General features: G+C 39.1%; 1 protein-coding gene across 1 annotated transcript in view; it reads left to right on the top strand.

The window, feature by feature from the left end:
* The window catches only part of mms22l (MMS22-like, DNA repair protein), a 45,819-nt gene extending 21,787 nt beyond the window's left edge, over positions 1-24,032 (top strand). Inside the window, exons 14-25 of the mRNA XM_036556740.1 lie at positions 5,049-5,558; positions 12,951-13,135; positions 15,067-15,217; positions 16,184-16,314; positions 16,976-17,118; positions 18,076-18,232; positions 19,501-19,670; positions 21,747-21,958; positions 22,252-22,418; positions 23,274-23,370; positions 23,535-23,702; positions 23,919-24,032. Of these exons, the coding sequence (XP_036412633.1) occupies positions 5,049-5,558; positions 12,951-13,135; positions 15,067-15,217; positions 16,184-16,314; positions 16,976-17,118; positions 18,076-18,232; positions 19,501-19,670; positions 21,747-21,958; positions 22,252-22,418; positions 23,274-23,370; positions 23,535-23,702; positions 23,919-23,994 (2,167 nt within the window). The 3' untranslated portion in view covers positions 23,995-24,032. The remainder of the gene's footprint in view (positions 1-5,048; positions 5,559-12,950; positions 13,136-15,066; positions 15,218-16,183; positions 16,315-16,975; positions 17,119-18,075; positions 18,233-19,500; positions 19,671-21,746; positions 21,959-22,251; positions 22,419-23,273; positions 23,371-23,534; positions 23,703-23,918) is intronic.
* The last annotated feature ends 1,106 nt before the right edge of the window (positions 24,033-25,138 follow it).

Raw genomic sequence — 25,138 nt, 5'->3', positions numbered from 1 at the left:
GTTGAGTGTGTGCTCTTAGCTCTGCTTAGCTTACTCATTTCTGTAAAAGAGGCCACAGCACAATAAAGTAATGAAGTAATGGGTAATGAAGTAATGAAGCTTTACTAAACCTGGGATTGCAGAACCAAAGAGTTTGATGACTTTGATGAGTGTAGAATATACCCACAGTATAAAGAAATACCAGTTTATGGCATGGTGGGTGTTTGTTAACTCATAACACAGTTGTAAACAAATGTGTCTAATAAACTCTCTTTTCTCTCAGTAATAACAGTGGCAGCTGCGTTAGCGTGGCTTTTCACGGGTGTTAAATAATTCAGTGCATAAAAACAGGTGCACAGATGTGCAGTGTTTAATAAAATAGTTTTCAAACATTTCAATTATTGAATTTTATAAAGCAGCAGCCTTAGATGTAAATTAATAATGTAAATTAAGTGGTTTGAAACTCTTTAGCTGTGTGGTTTGATCAGTTGTGCTCAGGTAAGCTCTGAGAACACATAGACTAAAGAAAATATGGACACTAATGGGTTAAAGTATATCATGAGTATTGTGTAGAAGTGTGTCAGTCGTGTCACTACCATGTGTAATTAGAGACTAATCACTTCACAGAATACCAGCACATGTCTAGTCTGAAGACGAGGGGTTGCTGGATCATTAGGGTCACAGGTGTGTTTGGTCTCTGAGATGGAGACAGCAGGGGTGTGTTTGGATGCATTTAAGTGTGTTTGGATGTGTTTTGGAGGAAACAGTACTGTCGGAGGAGACTGAGGGGGGTATTGATTTCTTTTGTACTGCTGTGTGTGTTTCTGATACTTAACATGATCTTTACAGCCATTTCATCACACTAACATGGAGGGTCATACAGCACTTTCAGATGCACGCATGCACATTGGGGAGAATATCAAATTGCGGTTTCTCTGACCAAAATTGCAACTGCGATTTCATTGCCATTATTTTCTTTAAGTTAGGGTCTGTGCCTCTCTGTGCCTTTTTTTGGCTTGAGGCTTCAATGCAGAATGTGAAAGTTAGTATAGATGGATTTTGGTAGCAAATGTAGACTTGTTTTTTTCCACCTCTGTTTTCTAGCCTGCATATCTCTGCTCATATTGGGGAAGTGGTTGTGATTGTGTTTGTATGTGTTTAAAAATGAACAAAAATTGCAGTGTATGCCCGGCGGAAATATCCCAAGGTGGAATGTTTAAATTGACCAATAAGTTGTTTGTTCATTAGTGTGGCAGCATATGTTAGCTTATGTCACATGGTATAAGGTAGTATCGGATGTTGGTATCGGTGCATTTTTATGAGTATGAGTAGGAGTAAATAAGCGTAATATCAGGCTGATACTGCCACCAGTATCGGTATCGATGCATCCTTAGTTTCTCTAAATGATGCGATATACCCCAAAAACCAAAGAAAGGAGCCCACAAATTGAAATTCAAATAGAAAGATTTTTAAGAAAAAGATTTAATAGAAAAAGTGCTTTTCAGAGTTACATGAACACAGAGAGGAAACAATTGGGAGAGTTATACCTTTACGCAACTTAAATCCAAATCAGACCAACTACGCATGAAATTACTGATTTGTCAGTACATATGAAACTGTTATAATGTAAACCTGGATTGATTCAGAATGGGGGCCTTCAGAAAAAGCCTAATGATTTCTACTAATTTAAAAAATAAAGGTCTGTAATTTTTAGCTCATTTCTATTTTAATAGAATAATGCTTGTATTTAAATTCTACATGTTACAGTACTACTTGTTTCATTGTTAAAGTGTGGATGAAAACAAAAGGATTACATTTTTCAAACACTGAGGGGAAAATTGGCCAATCAGAAATAGTTTTTCTCTGTGGTATCTTCAGGAGCTGAAGGGAAGCCCCAAGGTGTTTGATGAAACAGCATAATTACAAAGTGACAGAGGAATCAACTGATCATGTTTTGATTTCATATATGTGTGAAAAAATGTCACTCTGTGCCTTCTGCAATGGCAGCTCCAGAAAACAGGCAGCTCTATAGCGGTCTCTCTGCTGAAAGAATCACTGTGAACTTGCTACAAGGTAAAACATATAATAAAATGTCTGTCACAAGCCACAAGTAAAACATGGAATATCTTTAAGAAGCTTCAAATATCTGTGTTTAATCCAAAATGGCCAAAAAATGTACATGCAAATTGCCGTTAACCGGAGACACTAGCAGAAGAAGCATTATCATAGAGGTGGGTTTTTTTTCCTCGTGTTTTGACTGAGTTTTGACATTTGTGGCCTAAAGTGAAGGCCCAGCTAGAGCTGGGCGATATGGCCAAAAACGTTATCATGATAAACAAAATTCATATCGTTTGATTTCGATACATATCGCGATAAATGTCAAATCATTATTTCTTTCACGTTTGAAGGCTGATTTTGCTCCTGGGTGGTTAATTGTGGTTTTAAACTATCACTTATGGTCCGATCATGACAAACACTCACCAAACAGTGGAACATTTCACAAATCTGTCTTGGGACAGTGAGAGAAAGTTTCTGAGCTGTTTTTATCAGCTGGAAAAGCACAGCTGCAATTTTTGTAATAGTCATAATTTAAGAAAGAAAACAGATTATTTTTAGCTGTCTGGTGACGAGCACTCAGCTATCCCATTACAAATGCTAAGCAAGTGGCCAACAACAGTGCTAAACTCTTTAGTTTCTCAACAACGTCAACTTGGTTCGGTAGGTCACTGGTCTCACTCCTACCACATCCATGTCAGAGCATATCACAGTATTCAGACACCAGCTAGCGACGACTGAATTTCTCTATGCTATCGTAGTAGTTTAATATGGAGGACCAGATTTGCCAAAATGAAAAATAAATAAAATTAAAAATAAATAAATATACATAACAATTAATATATTAATAATTAAAATCTTACATAAATTAATATGTCTGCATTTATTTATGTCTGTTTAGTAATTTACCCTTCTCACTAATTTTTTTATTTATATTTTTGTTATTTATATGTTTCTTTATTAACATTTTTTCAGTTTTTCTGTTAATTTATTTTATTAATTTATTTCTATAACTATTCATTTCTATATTTATTTATTTCTCTATTTATTTCTGTATTTCCTTGTCCTTATGCTAATAAAGGGGCTGTCAGTCAATGTTGTCTCAACGTCTGAATATTCCTACTGGCTGATCGATGTCAGACTCTGTAGATCGATTGTACATGTCTTGCTCTCTCAGCGGTAACTAAGGACAAGACAGTACAATAATGGCTTCTTACAGCAGCAGACAGTCAGAGATCAGAGAGTCTCGGCTAATCTGGCTGAAAATGCAGGTCTGGATTATTGACTCTTCCGTTGGAGGCTGAGGGGACAGTTTGCTCCATTTTGCTGCCTCTGCTGATACAGAGGTCGACCCCGTAGTGTTCAGAACTTTGGAGGAGGTGGTTCATCGTCTTTTCCTGCAAAATTCAGATCACTCAGACATTCGGACGCCCTTTTCACATATGGCCTGTGGAAGCCATCGAGAGTTATTTATCGGCAGGTTTGTCTGTCCGTGCAGTTCTTTATGGAGTTGGTGAAAGAACAGTTTAATCAGCTCTTCTCCTCCTGGTCTTGATTGCTAAGCCTGAATGTGAAAAACACGCCCCCTCATTATCATATGAACGAAGAAATACAGAAATAAATAAATGAATTAATGAAAAAATAAATAAATGAGTTGATGAAAAAATAAATAAATGAATACATGAATCAAAGAATAAAGCGAACAATTGTTAAAAATATAGATATGGAAAAAATATAAAAATGGCAACCGCAAAATATCTGACGTTCGCTGTGTAAAAGCATTATCTGCAGTATGAATCTCTCGCACCAGTCAAACTGAGTCCTCCTTTTAGGTATGTTTAAACTGAAAGCGGTGATTTTGTGTCTTGTTTGATCTACCGTATCATCAATTCACTGTGTTGTGCCGGAGCGCCGGAGCGCTGCTTCAAGTTAGCCAGCAGCTAAAAAAAAGCTAGCCTGGAAAACTAGCGCTCTCCTGCTTCCCAATGCCTCACAGCTTCCTCAGTTTACTTTCGTTTAAATCAGGGCTGTAACTCACATTAACCCACTTCTTTCTTTCACTTTCGTTGCTCGAGAATGCACTAATACTAAAATATGACGGTTTGGCGCTGGAACACGGCGCTACAGACATGATTTAACACTGCTAAAGTTGTTAGTAGATGCACGGAAAGAGATGAGTTCACCGTAGGACAGTACAGTTACGTCACTGATCTCGTCACTCACACTCGGTCACAGGAGAACAGATCAGTCAACAAAGTGTCCCTCATTTGCATCCTTATGACATCTGCAATATGTATGTGTATGCCTCTCTGTCAGGCCCAAGGTCTCAAAGATTCCCCAATAGTCTCCACAAAGTCACTTTCACCTGGTTCTACAATTATGGAAATAACCAGATTCAGCTCATCTACCTTAGACCACATTAATCCTTATCTCAATTACAATAACTTTCTCAAAGAACGGTAAGTTTAAAGCACCATGATGTCTATATTGTATGTGATGCTGATAAAATGGACAGAGTGTAGATACAAAGAGCTGTCCTCCTTGTTTTCCTATTCTGGATGTTTCTGTTACTGTGCCTTTGAGACTGATGTAAATGATCTTTGCCCAATGAAGCAAAATACAGGGCAAAGATCATTTATATATATCAGTCTCAAAGGCACAGTAACGGAAACACCCTATTAAATTTCAAGGGACAAAGAAAGATGGGAAAATGTTTATGAAAAAATGAATTATGACAGTTTTTGGTACATAAAACCACATAAATGCTAAGTAATAAGAGGGAGAAAATATACTAGAAAAATGCCCTTTAAGATTGCTCCACATTGTTTGAGGCCAATGTGTGGTGATTTAGGCATGCTAGTTGGTGAGGTATAAGTTACCATTACTTGTTAGCTACATTAGCCTTGTAGCTCCATGGCAAAACTATAGAAGCAGACTTCAGAAACCAAATGTTCTTTGGCTGATCCAACATCTTTAAACATATTCTCCTCTTTCTCTCTTGTTCTCTTTTTTAGGATCTACTCAAAGTTCCATGCCCGTCGCATGGCTGAGCTGTCAGAGTCAGGATTACATAATTTCCTGCTGCTGTTCCTGGTGTTGGCACGCTGTGGTGATCTGGAGGACGCTGCCGGACGAGCGTGTGACCTGCTTAGCTTGCTGGTACCTGGGTCAGTGCCCCCGACCCTCTGTGCCCTGCAGTGGCGAGGGCAGCTGGCCCTGCTGCTGCTGTTTGGTGGGCATGGGCTAGACCTGGCACCACTGGCATCCAAACTGTCCTCCGCCTTTACTGACGCCGCCCGCGAGTTCTACCTGAAGACGACGGAGCCAGCCCGCCGGACTGCGCTCTGGCGTCCCCTGTCTGCATACCTGGAGGGAGCAGCAGAGCTGTGGCAGACCAGCGCCACCTTGTGCCAGTCTGAAGAAGCACTGCTTGGGGAAGGGTTTGGCCTGCTGCTGCCTGCATGTCGCACAGCTGAGCTAAACACAGCACTGAGCTTTCTACAGACTGCACTAACACAGCTACGGTAAGCACAAACACACACTTGCTGCCCGCCGAGTCGACAGAAAAGGGGGGGCACATCCCCTATTAAGAACCTTGATTTCCAATGAAACATTGATGAGCAAGTGTCTACCAGAGTATGTGAGTGGTTGCTCTTTAGAACATTAGAGCGTCTGTGTTCTCTCTTGTTTTGAAATCACTTCAGCACCACTCCATCCCATGAGCCAGTGCTTTTTTTTCCCGCACACTGACTGCCTCTGCAGGACGAGCGATGCAGCAGCATGACTGCTATAGTCCACACATGCCATTCATACACAGCATTTACACTGTTGAACTGTTCAGCAGACCTACATACTGGAATTTCTCAAGGATCGCAACACAGTTCTACACAGATTACACACACTTTGTCTCCTGTCGTCTGTTTCGCTGAATTAAAACATAAAGATGATCATATTAAAAGCGCGTGCTTTTGTTTACCCTCTGAAGTTTTCTGGCTTGTAACTGAACTGCTGTTTCAAGCCTGTTGACCTTGCAGTCATACAGTCTGCTGGTTTGGTCCCGTGTGGCCTCAGTGGGCTCCGAAACCTGTGCTGTCTTTCTTTCACATTGACAATGGCTGGATTGTGAATACGTTCTCTATCCATAGTGGCAGTAAAGGGGTGTGTTTGAGTGTTTGTGTGTTAGAGAGAGTGTATGGGGAGGCTCCTGTGTGTGTCTCTGGGAGTCTGAGGCCCCTGGGTCACATTCTACAGGTGCTGGCAGAAAGCTGTGTAGAGTTTCTGCGCTGTGTGTGTGTGAGAGAGACTGAGAGAAACTGTGTGTGAAAAGGCCAGAGGGTTTGTGACTAAGCAATGTGTGTCAGAGGGACGGTGTGTGAAAGAAAGGAAGTGTGTGTGTGTGTGTGTGTGTGTGAGAGAGAGAGAGAGAGAGAGAGAGAGAGAGAGAGAGAGAGAAAGGGAAAGTTCACTGCAGGGACGATGGTGTATCTTACACTGCTCGCACATCCACAGGTGACAAAGAGCACCTGAATCTGTATGTGTTTGTTTTCATATATTTTCAGGGTAAAAATGTCTTTTTACGAAAGCTACATTTTTTTTAATTCTTAAAAACAGAAAGGAAAATCAAAATTTTTTTATTCTTGAGGTTACGTTTAGGCTTAGAAAATTATTACATATACTGTACAGTCACATGCGAAAATTTGAACACCCCCAGTCAAATCGGATGTTTTGTTGAAATGAACACATCCTCTATGGGATTTCATCCTGTACATCCTCAACAAACTTAAATATAGCATTTTTCTACTAATTTTAGTGCACAGTTTTTATTTACTTGCTGATTTTCACATGTTAGAAAAAATAAAAGGTAAATGTACAGTAATGTTTGCACAGGCCTGTTGCACTTATTTCTCCCCCCAGTTTGTTACATTCAGCAAATAAATAGTAATTGTGCATTAAAATGCGCATAAGTGTGTCCTCTGTAGAGGATGTGGTAACTTATTTTCACCTAGACAAACAAAACTTGTCATATGACCAGGGTTGCCCAAACTTTTGCATATGACTGTAACTTAGATATAGATATTTGCATATATATCATACAGTACTGTGAAAGAAACTACCCTTCATTTATTTAATTTTCATTCAAAGTACAAAGTACAGCCATTAAGTACAAAGTATTTATTTTTATAGAGATTTTATAAGGAGAGTTTTCATTTTTGTCAGAAAGGAGAAAATCAGTCTCCACGCTTGGTTCAGTTCTATAAAAATCCACAGCTGTCAAAAAGCTGCTTCTTAGAAAAGAAAACAAATAAAACAGACGAAAACTTGCAAATCAAAGAAAGAAGTGTTCTCAGAACAATGAACTGACCACCTCTGCATCACTGAATTTGTTTGGGATTACTTTGATTGTGAGAAGCAAAACTTCTAGGACTGAACTTTGGAAATGTGGAAAAATAACCCTGCAGATTTCTTTGAAAAACTAAAAGCAAATATATTTTCTGCTTCTTACTGACTTTGAAAAAGGAACATATATGTATATATACAGCTGCTTTGACTGGAAGTTAAATCAATGAAAGGCGATCTCTGACTTTTGCACAGTACTGTACATATGAGACGTATGTAAACATGTTCATGCTTTGCGGATGACTACTCAAGTTCTTGAGATTTTTTATTCAGGTCTATCACACCGTCATACAATATTTTTACACACATTTCAGACAGCCTCCCGGAAGTATTAATAGAGAGATAGCTCAATCCCCTCACTGGTGAACTGCCGTCACTAATGTTAATCTTCTCTGCTGTGCTTGTTCCCAGCATGCTTGGGTGGGGGGCCGCTCATTAGCTCATTAATAGCTGATAAGACACAGCCGGACAGTGTGTGATTCACACACACACATACTGACCCAGTTTATGAAAACTGCCACCCGTCCATCCATCCCCACAAATTACTCTTAATTTCTGTGCCGTTTGGCGCTATCGCGGTGATTAATGCGTTTTCACTGACACAATTAATGTGTAATTACAGTGGTGTGTAAATTAAGCCGCTGAAAGCTTTAGCTGAATTATCCTGCAGGACACACACTGCTGCCGACTGAATCTGACCAATAATACGCACACATGACATCGGCCAAGAGCCAATCACACTCTAATTCCACTCATTGCATTCTCTCCCACGATCCTGTGCGTGTGAGGTAAGCGAGTTGTCACCGTGGCGACCCCCGCCGTGTGCCGAGCCACTAATCGAGTTCTTGGTAATCGATTAATCAGGTTTCTCTCCTACTGTGCTCTCCCCCCCGTGCCCTGTTCCCCAGTGTGCGTGTATGTGTGTCTGTCTGTCTGTCTGTGTATCCGTGTGTAACTGTGTCTGTGCGTGTCTGTGTCTCTCTGTGTGTGTCTATGTTTGTATGTCTGTGTTTGTCATTTTGCTTAATGTGAATCTACCTTAGACATGGACATGTAAATCTTCTAAGATGAATTCAAGGAAAATTTTCTTTGCTTTTAATGATTCAGTTTTACTATAAATCCTTCAATAAATCTTTTATGTTGCATAGATATAATTTCCCTGGTAAAAGACTTATTGATCATATGTGTCTGATGTGAATGAGTGTGTAATTGGATGAGAGGATCAGGAGTTAAGAATGTCACAAAATCACAAAGTTAACCAAGCCATCAAGTTTGGATCACCTGCCTCCTACACACTGCCTACTACACACTGTGTACTGCACACTGCCTTCTGTACGCTGCCTTCTGCACACTGTGTGCTACACACTGCCTTCGGCACACTGCATACTGCACGCTGCCTTTTACATACTACATACTGCACACTGTCTTCTGTGTTTTGCATACTGCATACACATTGTGTGCTTTCTTCTAAAAACTGTGTACTGCACACTGCCGTCTACACACTGCACTCTTGTCACTACTTGCATACTCAGTGTTGATTGTTATGGGTGAGTAAAAGTACAGTGTCCAAAGTAATTATTTATACATTTTAATTCTTTCTCTCTGCCACTGTCTCCCCTTCTTCTCTCTCTCTCTCCGTCTATCTCTCTGACCATCTCTGCTACTCACTGTTGCTCTCTTTCTTTATTTCTTGGTCTCTTCCTCTCTCTTCTGTGTCTCTTTTCCTTTTTTCTGTGCCTTACTTATCTCTTTTTATCTCTCCTTATCTCTCACAGTGTCTCTAACTCCCTCTATCACACTGCTTTCTACGCACTGCGCACTGCTTTCTACACACTAAGTACTGCCTACTACACACTGAACACTGCCTTCTACCCACTCTGCCTTCTACACACTATACACTGACTTCTACACACTGCATGCGGCGCACTGCATTTTACGCACTGTTTTGCACACTGCCTTCGACACACTGCACACAGCACACAGTCTTTAGCACACTGCAGTCTGTACACTGCCTTCTACTCACTGCACACTGCCTTCTACACACTACATACAGTTTTTCCTCTAGGATTTTTTCAGCAGCAGTGGTGGGCCAATTGGTGTGTGTGCACACTTGTCAGAGCTGTGAGGTTTATTTCATGTGTTTCTGTCAGGGGAGGAATTAAGAGGATCTCAGATGGTACGTGTGTGTGAAGATGGGATTTAGAGGGATGTGTGTGTGTGTGTGTGTGTGTGTGTGTGTGTGTGTGTGTGTGTTGCAATGTGAGTGTTGTGTATGTAAACGTTCCTCCACAGAAACGAGTCTAATGAATTCACACACTAATTGATTGGCTTGCACTCTGTGGATTAGGTGTAACCTTGCTGGAAAGCACAGATGTGTGCAAGTCTGTGTGTGTGTGTATGTATTTATATTAGCGCTGCACAGTATGTTGTTTTTTCAGTTGTTATACAACCCCATTTCGAAAAATGTTGGGACGCTGTGCAAAATGTAAAAAAAAAAAAACTGCAGTGATGTGCAAATAATTTAAACCCTAAATTTCATTGAAAATAGTACAAAGACAATATATCACATTTTATTGTTTTTTGAAAAAATATATGCCCATTTTGAATTTGATGCCAACAACATGTTCCAAAAAAGTTGGGATGGGGGCAACAAAAGACTGGTAAAGTTGTGTAATGCTAAAAAAACACCTGCCGGTTAATTGGTAACAAGAGCATCCCACTGTCTTTGTAAGTAAAGATGTGGAGGGGTTCACCACTCTATGAAAGACTGCATGATCAAATAGTGCAAATTTGGTCAAATTTGGTATAAAAAGAGCATCCCAGAGAGGCTGAGCCTTACAGAAGTAAAGAAGAGGAGGAGTTCACCACAGTGAAAAGACTGCGTGAGGAAAATTTAAGAAACATACTTTTCAACGTAAAACAGCAAAGAACTTTCGCTTTTCATCATCTGTGGTACATAATAACATTAAAAGATTTAGAGAATCTGGAGAAATCTCTGTATGCAAGGGACAAAGCCAAAAACCTGTATTTGTTGTCCATGATCTTTGGGCCCTCAGGCGGCACAGCATTAAAAACAGACATTCTGTAGTGGAAATCACTGCATGGGCTCAGGAACACTTCTGAAAACCACTGTCTGTGAACACAGTTTGGCACTGCATCCACAAATGCAAGTTAAAACACAAAGAAGAAACTGTACATAAACAGGATCCAGGAATGCTGCCACCTTCTCTGGGCCTGAGCTCATTTAAAATGGACTGAGGGGAAGTGGAAAAGTGTCCTGTGGTCCTACAAATCAAAATCTGAAATTCTGTTTGGAAATCATGGATACTGTGCTCTCCGGGCTAAAGACCACTCAGCTTGTTATCAGTGCACAGTTCAAAAGCCAGTATTCATGATGGTATAGGGGTGCATTAGTGCACATTGCATGGGTGATGTGCACATCTGTGAAGGCACCATTAATGCTGAACACTATATACATGTTTTGGCAACATATGCTGCCATCTAGATGACGTCTTTTTCAGGGAAGGTGCCTAACAACATTCTGCATGTATTACAACAGGATTGATCTGTATTAAGAGTCTAGGTGCTAAACTGGCCTGCCTGCAGTCCAGAATCTATTACTACTGAAAACATTTGGATGGTTATGAAATGAAAAATACGACAAATGAGATCCTGAACTGTTGAGCAGCTGAAATCCTATGTCAAACAAGAATGGGAAAACATTTCACTTTTAAAACTACAGCAGTTGGTCTCTTCAGTTCCCAAACACTTAGAGAGTGTTGTTAAAAGAAGAGGTTATGAAACACAGTGCTAAACATGCCCCTGTCCCAACTTTTTTGGAACGTGTTGTTGGCATCAAATTCAAAATGGGCATATATTTTTCAAAAACACAAAAAACAATTTCTCAGTTTCAGCATTTATTTTTGTTGTCTTTGTATGAGTTTCAATGCAATATAGGGTTTAAATGATCTGCTCATCATTGCATTTTGTTTTTATTTACATTTTGGGGAGTTAGTAGTGTAAATGCTTAAATTTGCCATGTTGTTATCATTAATATAATAAATATTGTCATCATAGTAGTGCTTATTTAAGGCTTAATTCTTCCCTTTTAAGTTTAATGGAATTTAAAACATTGGTGTACGTTACATCTGTGCATGGCCTTGTGGGTTGCTATTGGCTACTTTTAGCAGAAGAGTAATGTAAGCATATATATATATATATATATATATATATTTTAAATAAATGATTAAACTGACTATTTTAACAGATGTTTTATTGAGGCTGCACCCCACTGAAGACAACAATGAAAATGATACCACTGGGAATTCTCCCTAGAGTGCCCCTTGTGGACAGTCTTGTTAAACTTGAGTGAGTGAGGATGAGTAAGTGACTTACAAGCCAGGTCCATGAGGTGCTTCACATCTAAAATACATCATTTAATCGAATATATGATTACAGCTCATCCATGAGGCAGAAAAAAGAGGTGAAATATCTTCAATAGATTGGTCCAAAGGAGCCACACGTTCAAGATAGTATCAACATTTACAGCAGATCAACAAATATCTGCTAATTTAGGATTGTCTGCTGATTTGTCTTCCCGCAACACACAGTACATTCCTAAAATGCAGCCAAAACAAAGTGATGTATACAAACACTCCTGTTGATACATATACCATTTATACCACATGGCACGCATGGCAATAAGTGCATAAACTTGCACAAAGTTTACTTAAACTTTTTTAAACCCCTTGCCACAATGGATGTGCATGTACATAATAGTGTTTTTTTTGGGGGGGCATGATGATTGGTTGGTGGGCCTGCTTAGACTGAACATGCTTCATAGGATCATCACCCCCTCAACTACTGTAGTGTATCAAAACAAGTAATGAATTTTGTGAATCGTTACACGCCTGCCTGCATGTTGAGTGTTGAATGTAAAGGGTCAGTAAAAGTGCAATGTTTAAAGTAATTATTCATACATTTTAATTGTCTCTCTTTCTGCCTCTCTCTCTCCCTATCTTCTTTCCCCATTGGTCCTTCTATCTGTCTCTTACTCTATCACTCATCACTCTTTCTCTCTTTACTTTCTTTCTCTCTCTGCTCTGTCCCTCTTTTCTTTTTTTTTCTCTACCTTACTTTCTCTCACCATCTGTCCCTCTATCGCTCTCTGCCACTTTCTTCCTTTTTTTCTTTGTCTCAATTTTTTTCTTTACCTCTCTCCTTAACTCTCCCTCTCTTGCTTTTTCCCTACTTTACTTTTTCTTTCTCTCTCACCATCTGTCCCTCTATTTCTATCTGTCTGTTTCTCTGTCACTCTTTCTTTGTTTCTGTCCCTTTTTTCTACCTCACCCATGCTCTCCCTCTCTCTTTATCTCTCTCTCTCTCTCTCTCTCTCTCTTTAACTCTCTCTTTATCTCTTTATCTCTCTCTCACTCTCTTTTTATCTCTTTATCTCTCTCTCTGTCTCCCTTTCTCTCTCTCTCTCTCTCTCTCTCCTCTCTCTCTCTCTCTCTCTCTAGGAGAGTACAGCAGCGTTTTAATCAGCTCGGCTCCTCTGACTTCCCCAGTTGGGCTCCTCCTCCCAATGTGGTTAAAGAGCGCCACCTAGCGGTGGCCGTCGCTCTGTGGACTCATTTCTTCCCATTCCTGCGCAGCCTGAGACTTTCTCAGACCCCCCCACCACAACTGGCTGACGCAGCCGCAGGTCAGAGCAGTGGGAAAGAAGGGCAAAGAGCCACAAACTGAATAAATATGAAGGAACACTCGATTCTCTGTCTGCTAGATCAGGTTGACAAACAAACAACTGTTTGACCAACGCTGTTGGTAAAAAAAAAAAAATTAAATTAAAAAATTTAATTTGAATGAATTACCAATAAACAGGCGTTCCTATTAGAATATTTCAGTTTATGATTCAAGTTGGGGAACGTCTTGAACTGTTAGCAAAGTAAATTGGTACGCTATAGGTAATTAGTTCTGCTAGATATTACTACTAAGAAATTGAAAACTGAAAATACTGATGTTCAGGAACTCTTTTCGGGAGGATGTTAGCACAAGTACGACCACGTACTACATTGTAAGAAAGTATCCGCAAGCAGTGACAGCTGTTTCGTCCATGTACTTTTAGAGTAAGTGTGATGCATGGTGAGTAAATGATGCAAGGGTGTGCAGATTTATAGAAAAGGGCACGGTGAGCAGTGACACACATATATATATATATATATATATATATATATATATATATATAAAACTAAATAACTTAAAATAACTTTTAGTATCTCGTCATTGTGTGTTCTAGCAATTTTGTCAACTTATTAGTTTTCGGTCATGCAATCATGAACATATAGTTGTCAGCCCTCTTTTTAAAAAAAAGGGGGTTTAACATAAAACATTATATGATTTATAGCCAGTTATTTCATATACTTGCTGATGCCGAGCCCTCTCTCTCAGTACTACCTTCCACAGTGTATAAAACATTAATACCCAATTTATTTAAGCTGTGCTCATAAGTGCGCATATAACAAGTTTTTACAATGGCTTTGACTATAGCTCAGCCAGTAAGAGCTGAGTTTACACACTGCATTAACATGTGTTTTGTGTCAGGATTGTATCTGGTTAAACTTTGGCTAGATTCTATTTACACTAGGGCTGAACGATTTGGGGAAAACACCTCCCTGCGATTTTTCTGACCAGTACTGGAACTGCGATTTAAATCTTAAATGTTTTCTTTAAATTGAAGTCCTGGCTTGAGCCTCCATTGCTGAACCTATTGTGCCAGAATGTCTGTTAGTTGTGGTTGTGATGTCACAGCACATGGGTTTTTGGTTACTTTTGATTGGTCCAACTCATCTCCAGCTCCGTATTATTAGATAGAATTTTTTCACAAAGACAACATTGTTGATAATGTAGGCTTTAATTAAAATTGCAGGTTTTTGCGATTTGGAAATTGTGCTCTTTCAAATTGCGATTTTGATATAAAAAAAATGTAATGTTTCAGCCTTAATTTACACTTTTCACTACAGTTGCGTCCAGATGAGATCAGAGACCAGATCAGTAGATCAAATACAAATCAAAATCAAATCATTTCCTAGAAGCACATCAAAATCGCATCAACACATGGGTGTGTTTACACCTGACATTTCTTATGGTCAAGTGAAATCTGAACGCGATCTGATCACCAAAAAAGCATGTTAATGTATGATGTAATAGGTTGCTAAGATATCTGGAGATATTTGTTCCAGAAATTATTTATAAATGTTATTTTGATGAGTTGTGTCATTGATTTAAGGCTTACCTGCTTAATAATTACTCACCAACTAATGACAGTTAATTTGCTTTAGGATTTAGGATATGCATAATCGACTGTATGCTACAGTCAAGCAGATAAAGTAACAGTTGAAAAACACTGGAGTATTTCTTTAATGATCATAACTGGCAATTCTTCCTCTTCCTAGAGAATGTAGCATTACTGTCCCCAGTGTGAATGTGTTCACCTGATCAGAACGTCACCATATAGTGGGAGCTTGTTAAACAAGAGCTGCAGCAAAGTGTCCATGATAACGTTACATCGTGTGTTGAATATCATTGTATACTGCAACACTGCAACACTACTTTTTCCTGTGATTTTGTTTTCTGCAGGTTTCACTTTGCTGGCTCTGGACATGCCTAGCTCCGCCCCTCAGGACCTCCAGCCCCACCCACTTCAGTCCATAATGCAGTGCTTTGGCTGGGACGAGATGCTCTGCCCCCTGCTGGTGACCAGATACCTCAATCACCTGCTGCAGAATGGGTAATCACAGCCCTTTGTTCCTTTTCTCTTTTTATTGACTTTGCTTGTTTGCTTTTTTATCTTACTTTCTTTTCTTTTCTTGTTCTGTTTCTCTCTTTTACTTTCTTTTCTTTACTGTATTTATTTCATCACTTTCATGCAAAAATCTTGTCTCCATTTTTGTAATTTTTTTTTACTTTTTTGCTTTTTTCATCTTACTTTCATTTCTTGTTCTGTTTCTCTCTTACTTTCTTTCCTTTACTGTATTTATTTCATCACTTTCATGCAAAAATCTTGTCTCCATTTTTGTATTTTTTTTTACTTTTTTGCGTAATTTGAAAAGTCCAGTTATTTTTTGCATTGTGTTAAAATTTCTTGTTTAACAGAACGATTAAAATACAATTAATTAGAAAAAAAAATCCTGATACATTAACTTCCATTACAAGTTTTGGAGATATGAGATTTTTTTCTGACTGCGATGATTTACATATTTCTTTATCTTACTTTCCCTTTTTTGGTTTTTGCTCTTTTTGCTTTTTTCCTTTCTTTTTTTCTTTTTCTCTCCCCTTTCTCTGCCTTTTTTTTTATCTGTCTTTAATTTATTTATTATGTTTTCCTGAAATGCATTGTCTCCTTTTTTTAACTTGGTTGCTTTCTTTCTTCCTCTCTTTCATTTGCTGAATGATTGTGTGCATTATGTAATTATTAAAGAAACCCCTACAGCAAAAAATTGAATTCACACAGTTTTCCTTTTTACCACAAATGTAGTCAATAGTGTTTAAAGTTTACTTCTTTATTTCTGCCATTAGTCTAATGTAGCTAACAAGTGATGGAAGTTAGCTCCAGTGTAAAACTAATAAAGCAAACCTCAGACACCAAACATGTCTTGGATGTTTGACAACGTGTAGGATTATTGGGAAGCTCTGGAAGTTTTGATATTTGACCGAACTATTGCTTTAAATTATGCTCTCCTCTCCGGTACTGCAGTGAGCTGGTGGGCTGGATGGGTTCTGGTTCTGCTTCTGCTTCTGGTTCGGCCCAGGCACTGTGTGTGAGGGCCTGGTTCCGCTGTGTTTTACAGCAGCATCTACACAAAAGCCCAGACAACAGCAGAACAGGTACAGTTCACTCAAAGCACGCTCATTAAGCCTCTAAAAGCACAAAAGGCACAGCCCTCAGTTGTCTTTTTTTTTTCATCTTTTTTCATATGCTGTTGGAATTATATAATTACAGTTAGTAGTAGATTAGGGCATGTTCACACTTGGCAGCTATGGTTTGATTAAAACTAATACTTGTGAAATTGGCCTGTTAGTGAAGTTCGTTAGAGTAATTGAGACTGCTAACATGTGAACATTGGTGCACATCAGATAAACAGACCGAGACCCTCTGAGGAGGTCGGTCTTGGCCCATTTTCAAACAAACTCTGGTGTAGTTTGTTTGAATATAATATGTCTAGACGGACCAAACACAGAATAATTCGTTGTTTCATGTCTACAAATCTTCACTGGTAGGCCCAACACATAAAATTCAGAAGCTGATTTCATATGTAGGCATGTTTATCATTTTGTCACAAGCTCTAAGTTGTTAATTATAGAACGGATAGTTTCGAACGTGGCTGAGGCACATTCAGAGCCATCATAAAATACTCAATCTGCACACATATGACTGCTCAAATATGTTCTATGTTAATTAATTTTTGACATTTTTGTGTGTTGAACTATCTGATTCCTGATGTGTGTGTGTGTGTGTGTGTGTGTGTGCGCGTGTGCGTGTTTGTAGGTAAGGTGCTGGATGAGCAGTTAGCAGAGTTAACCAGGCTGGTACTCCGGCTTCCAGAAGTAGACTCTTTGTTGCAGAGAGCGAGTTTACAGTCCACTGCAAGTAAATTAGAGCCTAAACCTGCGCTGGCACTGTTTATCAAGGTGAGAACACACACACAAAACTAGGGCACAATCATTAATTGATTGCGTAAAAACTTTGGCATGTTGTTTACTTAAAAACAAAAGCGTTCTGTAATGCTCTATTGTTTCATTTAAAAGCGCTTAATAATGCTCCATAATATTCTTAGGATTCACTCAGCAGTTCTGACAGATTGCAGTACACTATAGGAAATGTTGTGTGTATTTCCGTAACCAATTAATCTGTCCATTATGATTTTGATTAATAATTAACATCAAATATGTAACATTATACATTGTTTTATTTAAAAAATTAAAAAATTACACACATTATTTCTCATTTGCACAATGCTCTTTCAAACATAAAACCCCCTCCCTGTCTTCCAAGTCATATTTCCAAAAAAACAAAAGGGCTTTTTCTAGGGCATAGCATTGCTGTTGAAAACACAATTTTAATCAGTGTTAAATATTTTTTATTATTTTACGTTTTTTTTTAGATATTAACTGGAAGTTAGTTTGATTGGATCAGACTCAGCCGTACTGCTTGGTTTGATACCACTTGAAAACAAGGCATCTCGCTCGATACGCAGATTACAGCAATACAAAAGAAGTAGAAAGGAAAGGTCCTGCTAGCACAATGGCACTATTTATAGCAAAAGGCTTTGGGCTGACAAAAAAAAAAAATCACAGACAACAGTGTAAAAGCACAAAGTATAGCTATAAAATAATGGAATTTGCCTCGAATAACTAACCATTGTCTGTTTTCAAGGACGCTGGATGAAGTTCTATAATTTCGGTCCATCACCAGTATTTTTTAAATGTGGTGCTGATGAAATGTTTTTCTTTCTTCCAGCATATACAACTTCAGAAAAAAGTAAATGTTGTGATACATATTGTATATGAAGAAATGAATGAAAATAAAGTCGTGAGGTTCAGTCAATGGAAATGTTTGTGTTTATGCCTGTGTGTGTTGTGTGTTAGTCTGTAGGTCGTGTATACTCCAGTCTGCAACTGCTGTCTGAACGCTCCTCTATGGTGTGTAAAGCGCTGGAATATGTGGGTGACGTGCTAAAGTTTATTAAACCTTACCTGCTGAACCGCAGCTCAGACGGCCTACAACTCACTTACTGGACACTGGGTGGGTCACACACACTGCCACACACAGCTAGACACACATTATGCACACAGCCAGAATGAAGGGGGTAAATCTCTGATCTCACATTGATTCGATTTACAATACTTCAGGAAATGGTTCTCTACATAACAGTTCTTAATTTCACTTCATAGACAAATGTAACAAGAGGAACTGTTTACACAGTAATGGAATATACACTGATGAGCCAATGCATTATAACCACCTGCCTTATATGCTCTTGGTCCTCTTCGTGCCACCAAAACACCTCCGACCTGCCGAGTCCTCTTGGACTCTACCAGACCTCTGAAGGTGCCCTATTGTATCTGGCACCAAGACATTAGTAGCAGTTCCTTTGAATCCTGTATGTTGGGAGGTGGAGCCGCTGCGGATTGGACTTTTTCAGCACATCCAGCAGGTGCTCGATTGGTTGGAGATCTGGGGAATTTGGAAGTCTTGAACTCTTCATCCCGTTCCTCATACCAGTCCTTAACAATGTGTGCAGTGCGGCAGGGTGCATTATCCTGCTGAAAGAGGCTGTTACCATCAAGGAATACCATTGTAATTAAAGGGAGTACCTGGTCTGCAACACTGTTTAGGTTGGTGGCACATATAAGATTGATGTCCACATGAATGCCTGGATTTAGGGTCTCCAGCAAGATGCCTTTTAGAGCATCACATCCCAGGGGTTAGCAGGGGCAGTCTGACCAGTCAACTATGCAGCACCATATGCAGCAAATGCAATGCACTGTGACATTCCTACCATAATCATTAATAAAAATTTCTGTGACCTCTGTGCCACAGTAGCTCTTCTGTCCGATCTGACCAGACGGTTGCTTTTGTTGTCTTCACGCATCGCTGGGTCTTTGCCACCCAAAGCCTTGTTGACGATTTGAATTTTATCCCAACTTGGACCACTGTCAGTAGGTACTCACCTCTGCTGACTGAGAACATCCCACAAACTTTGCCGTTTCAGATATGCTCCAACCAGGTTGTTTGGCCATATTGATTTAGTCGCTCAGGTGTTCACACCTGCCCATTTGTCCAACATCCAACACGTTGACTACAAGAACCGAATATTCACTTACTGTCTAATATATCCCCAACCTTGACATGTGCTGTTACAAGATATCGTTATTTGTTTAATATGTGTGTGGTCATAATGTTTTGGCTCATCAGTGTATAACAATAAAAAAAACAGCACACCAAGATTTTTTTTTTTATATAGGTGTTTATAGTGCATTTTAGAAGACTGAAATTAATGCTGTTCTCAGGCTGTGTGGTGAAGCATTGGAGCCCCCTGCTGGCCACAACTAAAGCGCAGTCGCTGCTCCTGCGCATTGTGGATGTGCTGCTCTTGCCTCATTCGCTGCTGCAGCAGGACAAAGCCCCACCCACTCAGGTGCTAACTGCTCTTCGGGACACTCTGCCACTGTACCTGCAGGTGAGGGGCGGAGCTGTATATGGTCACGAGAACACGTTTTTGCAGGCTTTTGGTGTGTGTGGTGTGTTGTGCTGAAAAAACAAAGCCAAAAAGCACTTTTAATTTCCTTTTTTTGTACCATTGTAATATTTAGAATAATGTATTTTGCTTGTTTTATATGCTTTTAGACTAAACTTATTTTAACAACTACAAATAAATACAGAAAACCCTGTAATTGTTATAATGAAGTGAATTGGTCAGTGTTTTGAAGTGTTATAGGTTTATGTTTCATCTAAAATATTTTTGGTCCTAATTTTCAACATTTTTTTTAGGGATGCACCAATGCCACTTTTTCCCTTTTAATACCAATACCTGATCCTTGAGGATCGGTCAATACAGAGTACCAATACTAAGTCTGTTCAACCTAACTAGCTTATAAGTCCTGCTATTCATACAGTTCCACCTTTTAAATATTTTATTTTGGTATAAGCTGTGTTCTTTGACACTAATAAAACATATCAAGCTTGAATAAATGGCAAATACCATATGCCATAAAAATTCAGATGCTTAAACCTAACCTATTTTTGTTTGTTTACTATATGTAATTAGTATTTATTATTATATAATTTGTAAGCAGACCACATTTGAAAACTTAAATAAATGTAAAATATTTTTATTATGCAAAAAATGTATAGATAAACCTGTGGTCTGTACATGTAAGCATGCAAAAACCGTCAAACGTTTCACATCCCAGTTTCTCAAGTTATTTGTCTCATATGTGCATCCCGTTCCCTTGCACTTACATCTCTGAGTGTCAGACTCTCTGGAGTTTAGTAAATACTGCAGTCATGCACGATAACAGTAGCAGCAGTTAAGCCACAAATTTCTCAGCTTTGTTAAGGCCAAAGGCCATGAGACCCCACAGTGTGAGGCAACAGACCAACGGAGGTGCACCGCAGGCGGGGCCAGTGGACACACAGGACTGGCTAGCAGGTTGATTTGCTGAAGGCTACACCAAGGCTAAAGGCTCTCATTACCCTAGAGGCCGGTGGTTCCTTCCATATATCTCTCTAATGTTCCCTCCCTCAATAACAACCTGGACTACCATTAAGTCTGACTGTAACTGACCACACAATGGGTGATGAGGGATTACTGCTAGAAGTCTGGCTCAGCCGTTAAGGTAATTTGCTACGGTTAGCATGCTTTATGCTGTTTCCAAACGGTTTATCACCCACTACTATTGCCTTTCCACAAAGTACTGGAATTACAGATTTTGCCATGAGCATTGTTACTGCTGCCACCACCGATGTGTTGTTAAGCTCCGTCTACTGGCATTCGCATCAGAAAGGTATCAGCATCCCTATCGGCAAAACCCATACTACATTTCAGTGCTAGTATCGGTGCACATTTTTATTCTGTCTCTATATGGAAGATTTTTGGTGCATCCACCAGTGTAGTGTGTCTGGACAGAATGCTGAATGTTTTTTGAGCTTTCAGTCTCATATAAACTATGAAAGTGTACATTTTATAAAAAAAGCAAAGACGTTATTATAGTTGTCAGGCCCTGATTTCAGTGTTTTTCATAAATTCAAAGAACTTATATTTGCTTCATTGGTAACTAGTCGCTAGCTAGCTAGCTAGTTTTTATATTGTTGTCAGATAAAAACTTGTATCTCTAAAATAGTAACTTTACAGGAAAAGAAAAAACTTGTAGCGAAGTTCATGTAACAATATTTTTTCCCCAGTGATTTTAGGCCGATTCATTTGGTCCATTTATCGTAAAATTTTAACACAATGCGAAGGGTAACTGGAGTATTAAATTGTGAAAAAAGTGAAAAATAAAGTGAAAAATGACAAATGGAGGTACAAGGCTTTTTGCATGACGATGATATAAGTATCGCGATGTTGGACAAAAATGGACAACATAAACATGTAACACAAAGAAATGCTCTAGTTATTGAACTCATCATTGATCAGACTTTGGTCATGGTTAAATCAAAGTCAAGCAGGGTGTATGTAGGCTGTTTCTGTAGGTTTGTGTGTTTGTTGCAGGGTTTGTCTGTATCCACGTACTAAGGATGTGTGTGTTTTCTGTAGGGTCTCTCTGTAGCGGCAAGTGTGTCCCAGACTCAGGGTGTGTATTTGAGGCAGCAGCTCCGTAACGTTATCGCCCAATACATGAGCCGCTTCCTCTCAGCCACGCCCACCTCTGGATCAGTGGCCAATCATCCTGTGTTGTTGGCTGGTTGTGAAGCCACGCCCACTCCCCGAGGGGCAGTGTTAAGGAGGACAATTTTACAGGTGCTCAGGTAGTACACATTACTAATTTACAAATCACAGTGTCCTACAAATGTGTTCTATCTTTAAAGCGGCTTGTGCAAATGCATTTTAGTATATTATGCGATACTCTCTAGAAAACATTTGACTGGAAAGAATTCTTCAGCAGGATAACAACCCCAAGCACACTGCTGAGTCTTGTGTCTGTCTTTCTGTCTATCTCACAAACTCAGTACTTGGAGTGATATCACATATGATTATGCAAAGCCTGTTCCTATACCTGTCACTCTTATGTCTGTCTGGTTTCTGTCTGGTGATTCTGTAGGGATAATTTCCTCCAGTTTAAAGGCCATGCCCCTCCTCCTCGACTGGCCGCAGTGCTGTCCTTCCTGTTGGAGCTGCTGAGGCGAAATAATGACACTGATCCTGACCTACTCACCATAACACTGCCACCTGCACTGCGTTGTCTGATGCTCGTCAACGAACCCCAAGGTGGGAATACCCAGTGAAATTTTAGCTGACTGTTAATTTCCATATAAATAATTGGGATTAATAGTTTGAACTCTTTGTATGCAGCTATTAAAGTACAGTCAGCAAAACTGGTTGATTGTCTCTCTTACTGCCTTACCAACATTACCATCTTGCTGTATTTTGACCTGTGATGTGTCTCAATTAAAGCGTTTTCTGCTTTCTTTTATTTACATGCAATCCAAGTGATGAAAACGCACCCATTTAACATTGTGTTTGTTGTGACGTAAACATATGATTATGAAACTGTGTATAATACTTGGTCAGCACAATAATTTGGTCAGCTCAAATAATTGTGAACAGCTCCAACAGTATCAATCAGGTGATTGTCATAATTAGGACTAGCCTATATCTGGCACGTGAACACCAGTGAGGGGGATAATTTACAGAATACACATTTAAATATGGCCAGGGATACATTTGTGTCTTTCTCTACTTTGCCAGAGGCACTGCAGTCTGTGAATGGTTTAAAACACTTGCTCAGATGACATGTTTTGTTGTTTTTTGTTAAAAATATGTTTACACATCCTTACAGAGAACATATTACTGCACATTTTAATACATAGTTCTTGTTTATTTGCTGAATTTAACATATTAGGGGAAAGATAAACATAAAATGTGGCCTTAAATTTCTTTCCAGTATGTTAAATATATAGAAATTGTGCAGAAATGCCATATTTAAGCTTGTTCCTTGTAAATTTTCACTTCATTATAATGTTTGACTGGGTGTCATATGACTGTACATAGATCATATAACTGATCAAACAGCAGTGTTGTGTGTAAACACTAAACTGTAGCATCACTGTGTGGTTGTTACAGTGAAGAGGCTGAGTGCGGACTGTTTGCAGCTGATTGTGGAGAGATGTTTGTCTGCAGCGAGAGATCAGCCGTGTGAGCAGATCATCACAGTTCTCCGGTAACATACTCACTAACATGCTGCACCACTTATTCATACTGTCCTATGATTAGTTTTTACTGAAATACTCACAGAATATTTGTTATTCTGTTTTTCTGTTTCGTGCACTCCCTGGTTTGATTACATCTGAGTGGGCTGTGTTTTTGTGTCTGTGTGTTGTGTAGAACGTTTGTGGAGGAGAACGAAGGTGTGTATGACCTGCAGGTGTACAGTGTACTGGAGACAGTAGCCATCCTCAGTCCGTCCACTGTGTCCAGTCTGATTCCTCTTCTGTCTCTGAGTCTGCGAAACACAGAGCAGAAGAGAGGACTGGGGAGGAACATTTCTCTCAGGTAATCCTGCTGCTACTAATGATTATTACTATTATTTATTGCTAGAGTATCTTTCGCACAAATAAGAATTCAGTGCTTTACAGTCAGAAGTTAAAAACAAAACTAGAAACATAGGATATGTAACAAAAAATACAGTTGTAAAAAACTGTTTTAAAATCACCATAATCACTTTAACCATATAGCAAGCCTCTCTCTCTCATTCTCTTTCTCTGTCAGGAATGCCTATAAGTCTCTTTTGGGCCTGCTGGGAGAAGCTGGTCAGGCTGAGTTGGTCAGTCTGGAAGAAGACTGAACACTCTAACATCAGCTCTATCGATCCTGTATGTAAATACTGTACATGTGTTCATTGTGATTTTCATGTTCTGTGTCTATTTCTATCTTGCTAAATAAAATATGGAATTGAACATGGTTGCATTACTGGAAGTGTACAGCACTCATCACTGACTACTTTTGGAGAAATATTTCACTGCAGTTCAATTTAAACCCAAATTTAATACATAATACACAGCTAATCTATGTGCATTGATTAGTTTAATCAGGTGTTGTTTTGAATTAATGGAATAATATGGGGGGAAAAAATAAACCCAAATATAGACAATCAGTCAAGACATGTCACATAGCTTAAAACAATAGTAGAAGCTATTTGAATCCTGAATTTTATTTGTACTTTTGTTCGTTTTTACAGATAACAGTTAGTCACACAGGCATGCAGCTTGGAAGTGCTAATACCCCATCCATTCGCTTCCATTACTTGTTAGCTATGTAGCAAACATGTCATGGTAGCCTCGTAGCTCCAGAGCAAGGGGTGAGGGTAATGGGGGTTGGGGCAATTAGAACATCCCAAGGGTCCTGAAGAGACAGGGGATTAAAGTGGGTTATGATTTACTGGAGCTGTTAATAGTACAGAGGCTTGTGCTGTAGTAACTGTGGTTGTCAAATGGAATTGATGCAACTGAATGGAGAAAACAAAATCAAATGTCCTACTGCAAACTTTGTGTTTAACATACCCTGGTTATGTGTTAAGATGTCCTGTTTTTTCGATCATTGAAATGAAAAAAAAACCCTGAAAGTTATGGTGATTAAATCGGAATATCTCCATTATTCCACCACTACATTACATATGGTACATTTATATGCATGTTACTCAAGAGTATGTAAGAGTATGAAAGGGGCTTGTGTATGAAATTTTTGGAAGCCCAGTATTCCTGCTGGGACCTACCCTTTTCCTACCCTTATCACCTGGGGAATATTGCCAAAGGCCTACACATTGTGTCTCTTTGTTGTGATGACTGTACTTAAAGACTTTGAATTTGTACTTTCCATATTGGTCCAAAAAAGAAAACTAATTTTTTTGAAAAAAAAAATCTGCTCAACAAGGAAGATACTGGTCAGCATGAAGCTGAGAGTTGAAGCTTAGCAAATAGCTGGTTTATGCT

Source organism: Colossoma macropomum, unplaced genomic scaffold, assembly GCF_904425465.1.
Source record: "Colossoma macropomum unplaced genomic scaffold, Colossoma_macropomum, whole genome shotgun sequence".
In the NCBI taxonomy this organism is placed as follows: Eukaryota; Metazoa; Chordata; class Actinopteri; order Characiformes; family Serrasalmidae; genus Colossoma; species Colossoma macropomum.
This window is presented reverse-complemented; position numbering and strand designations above follow the sequence as displayed.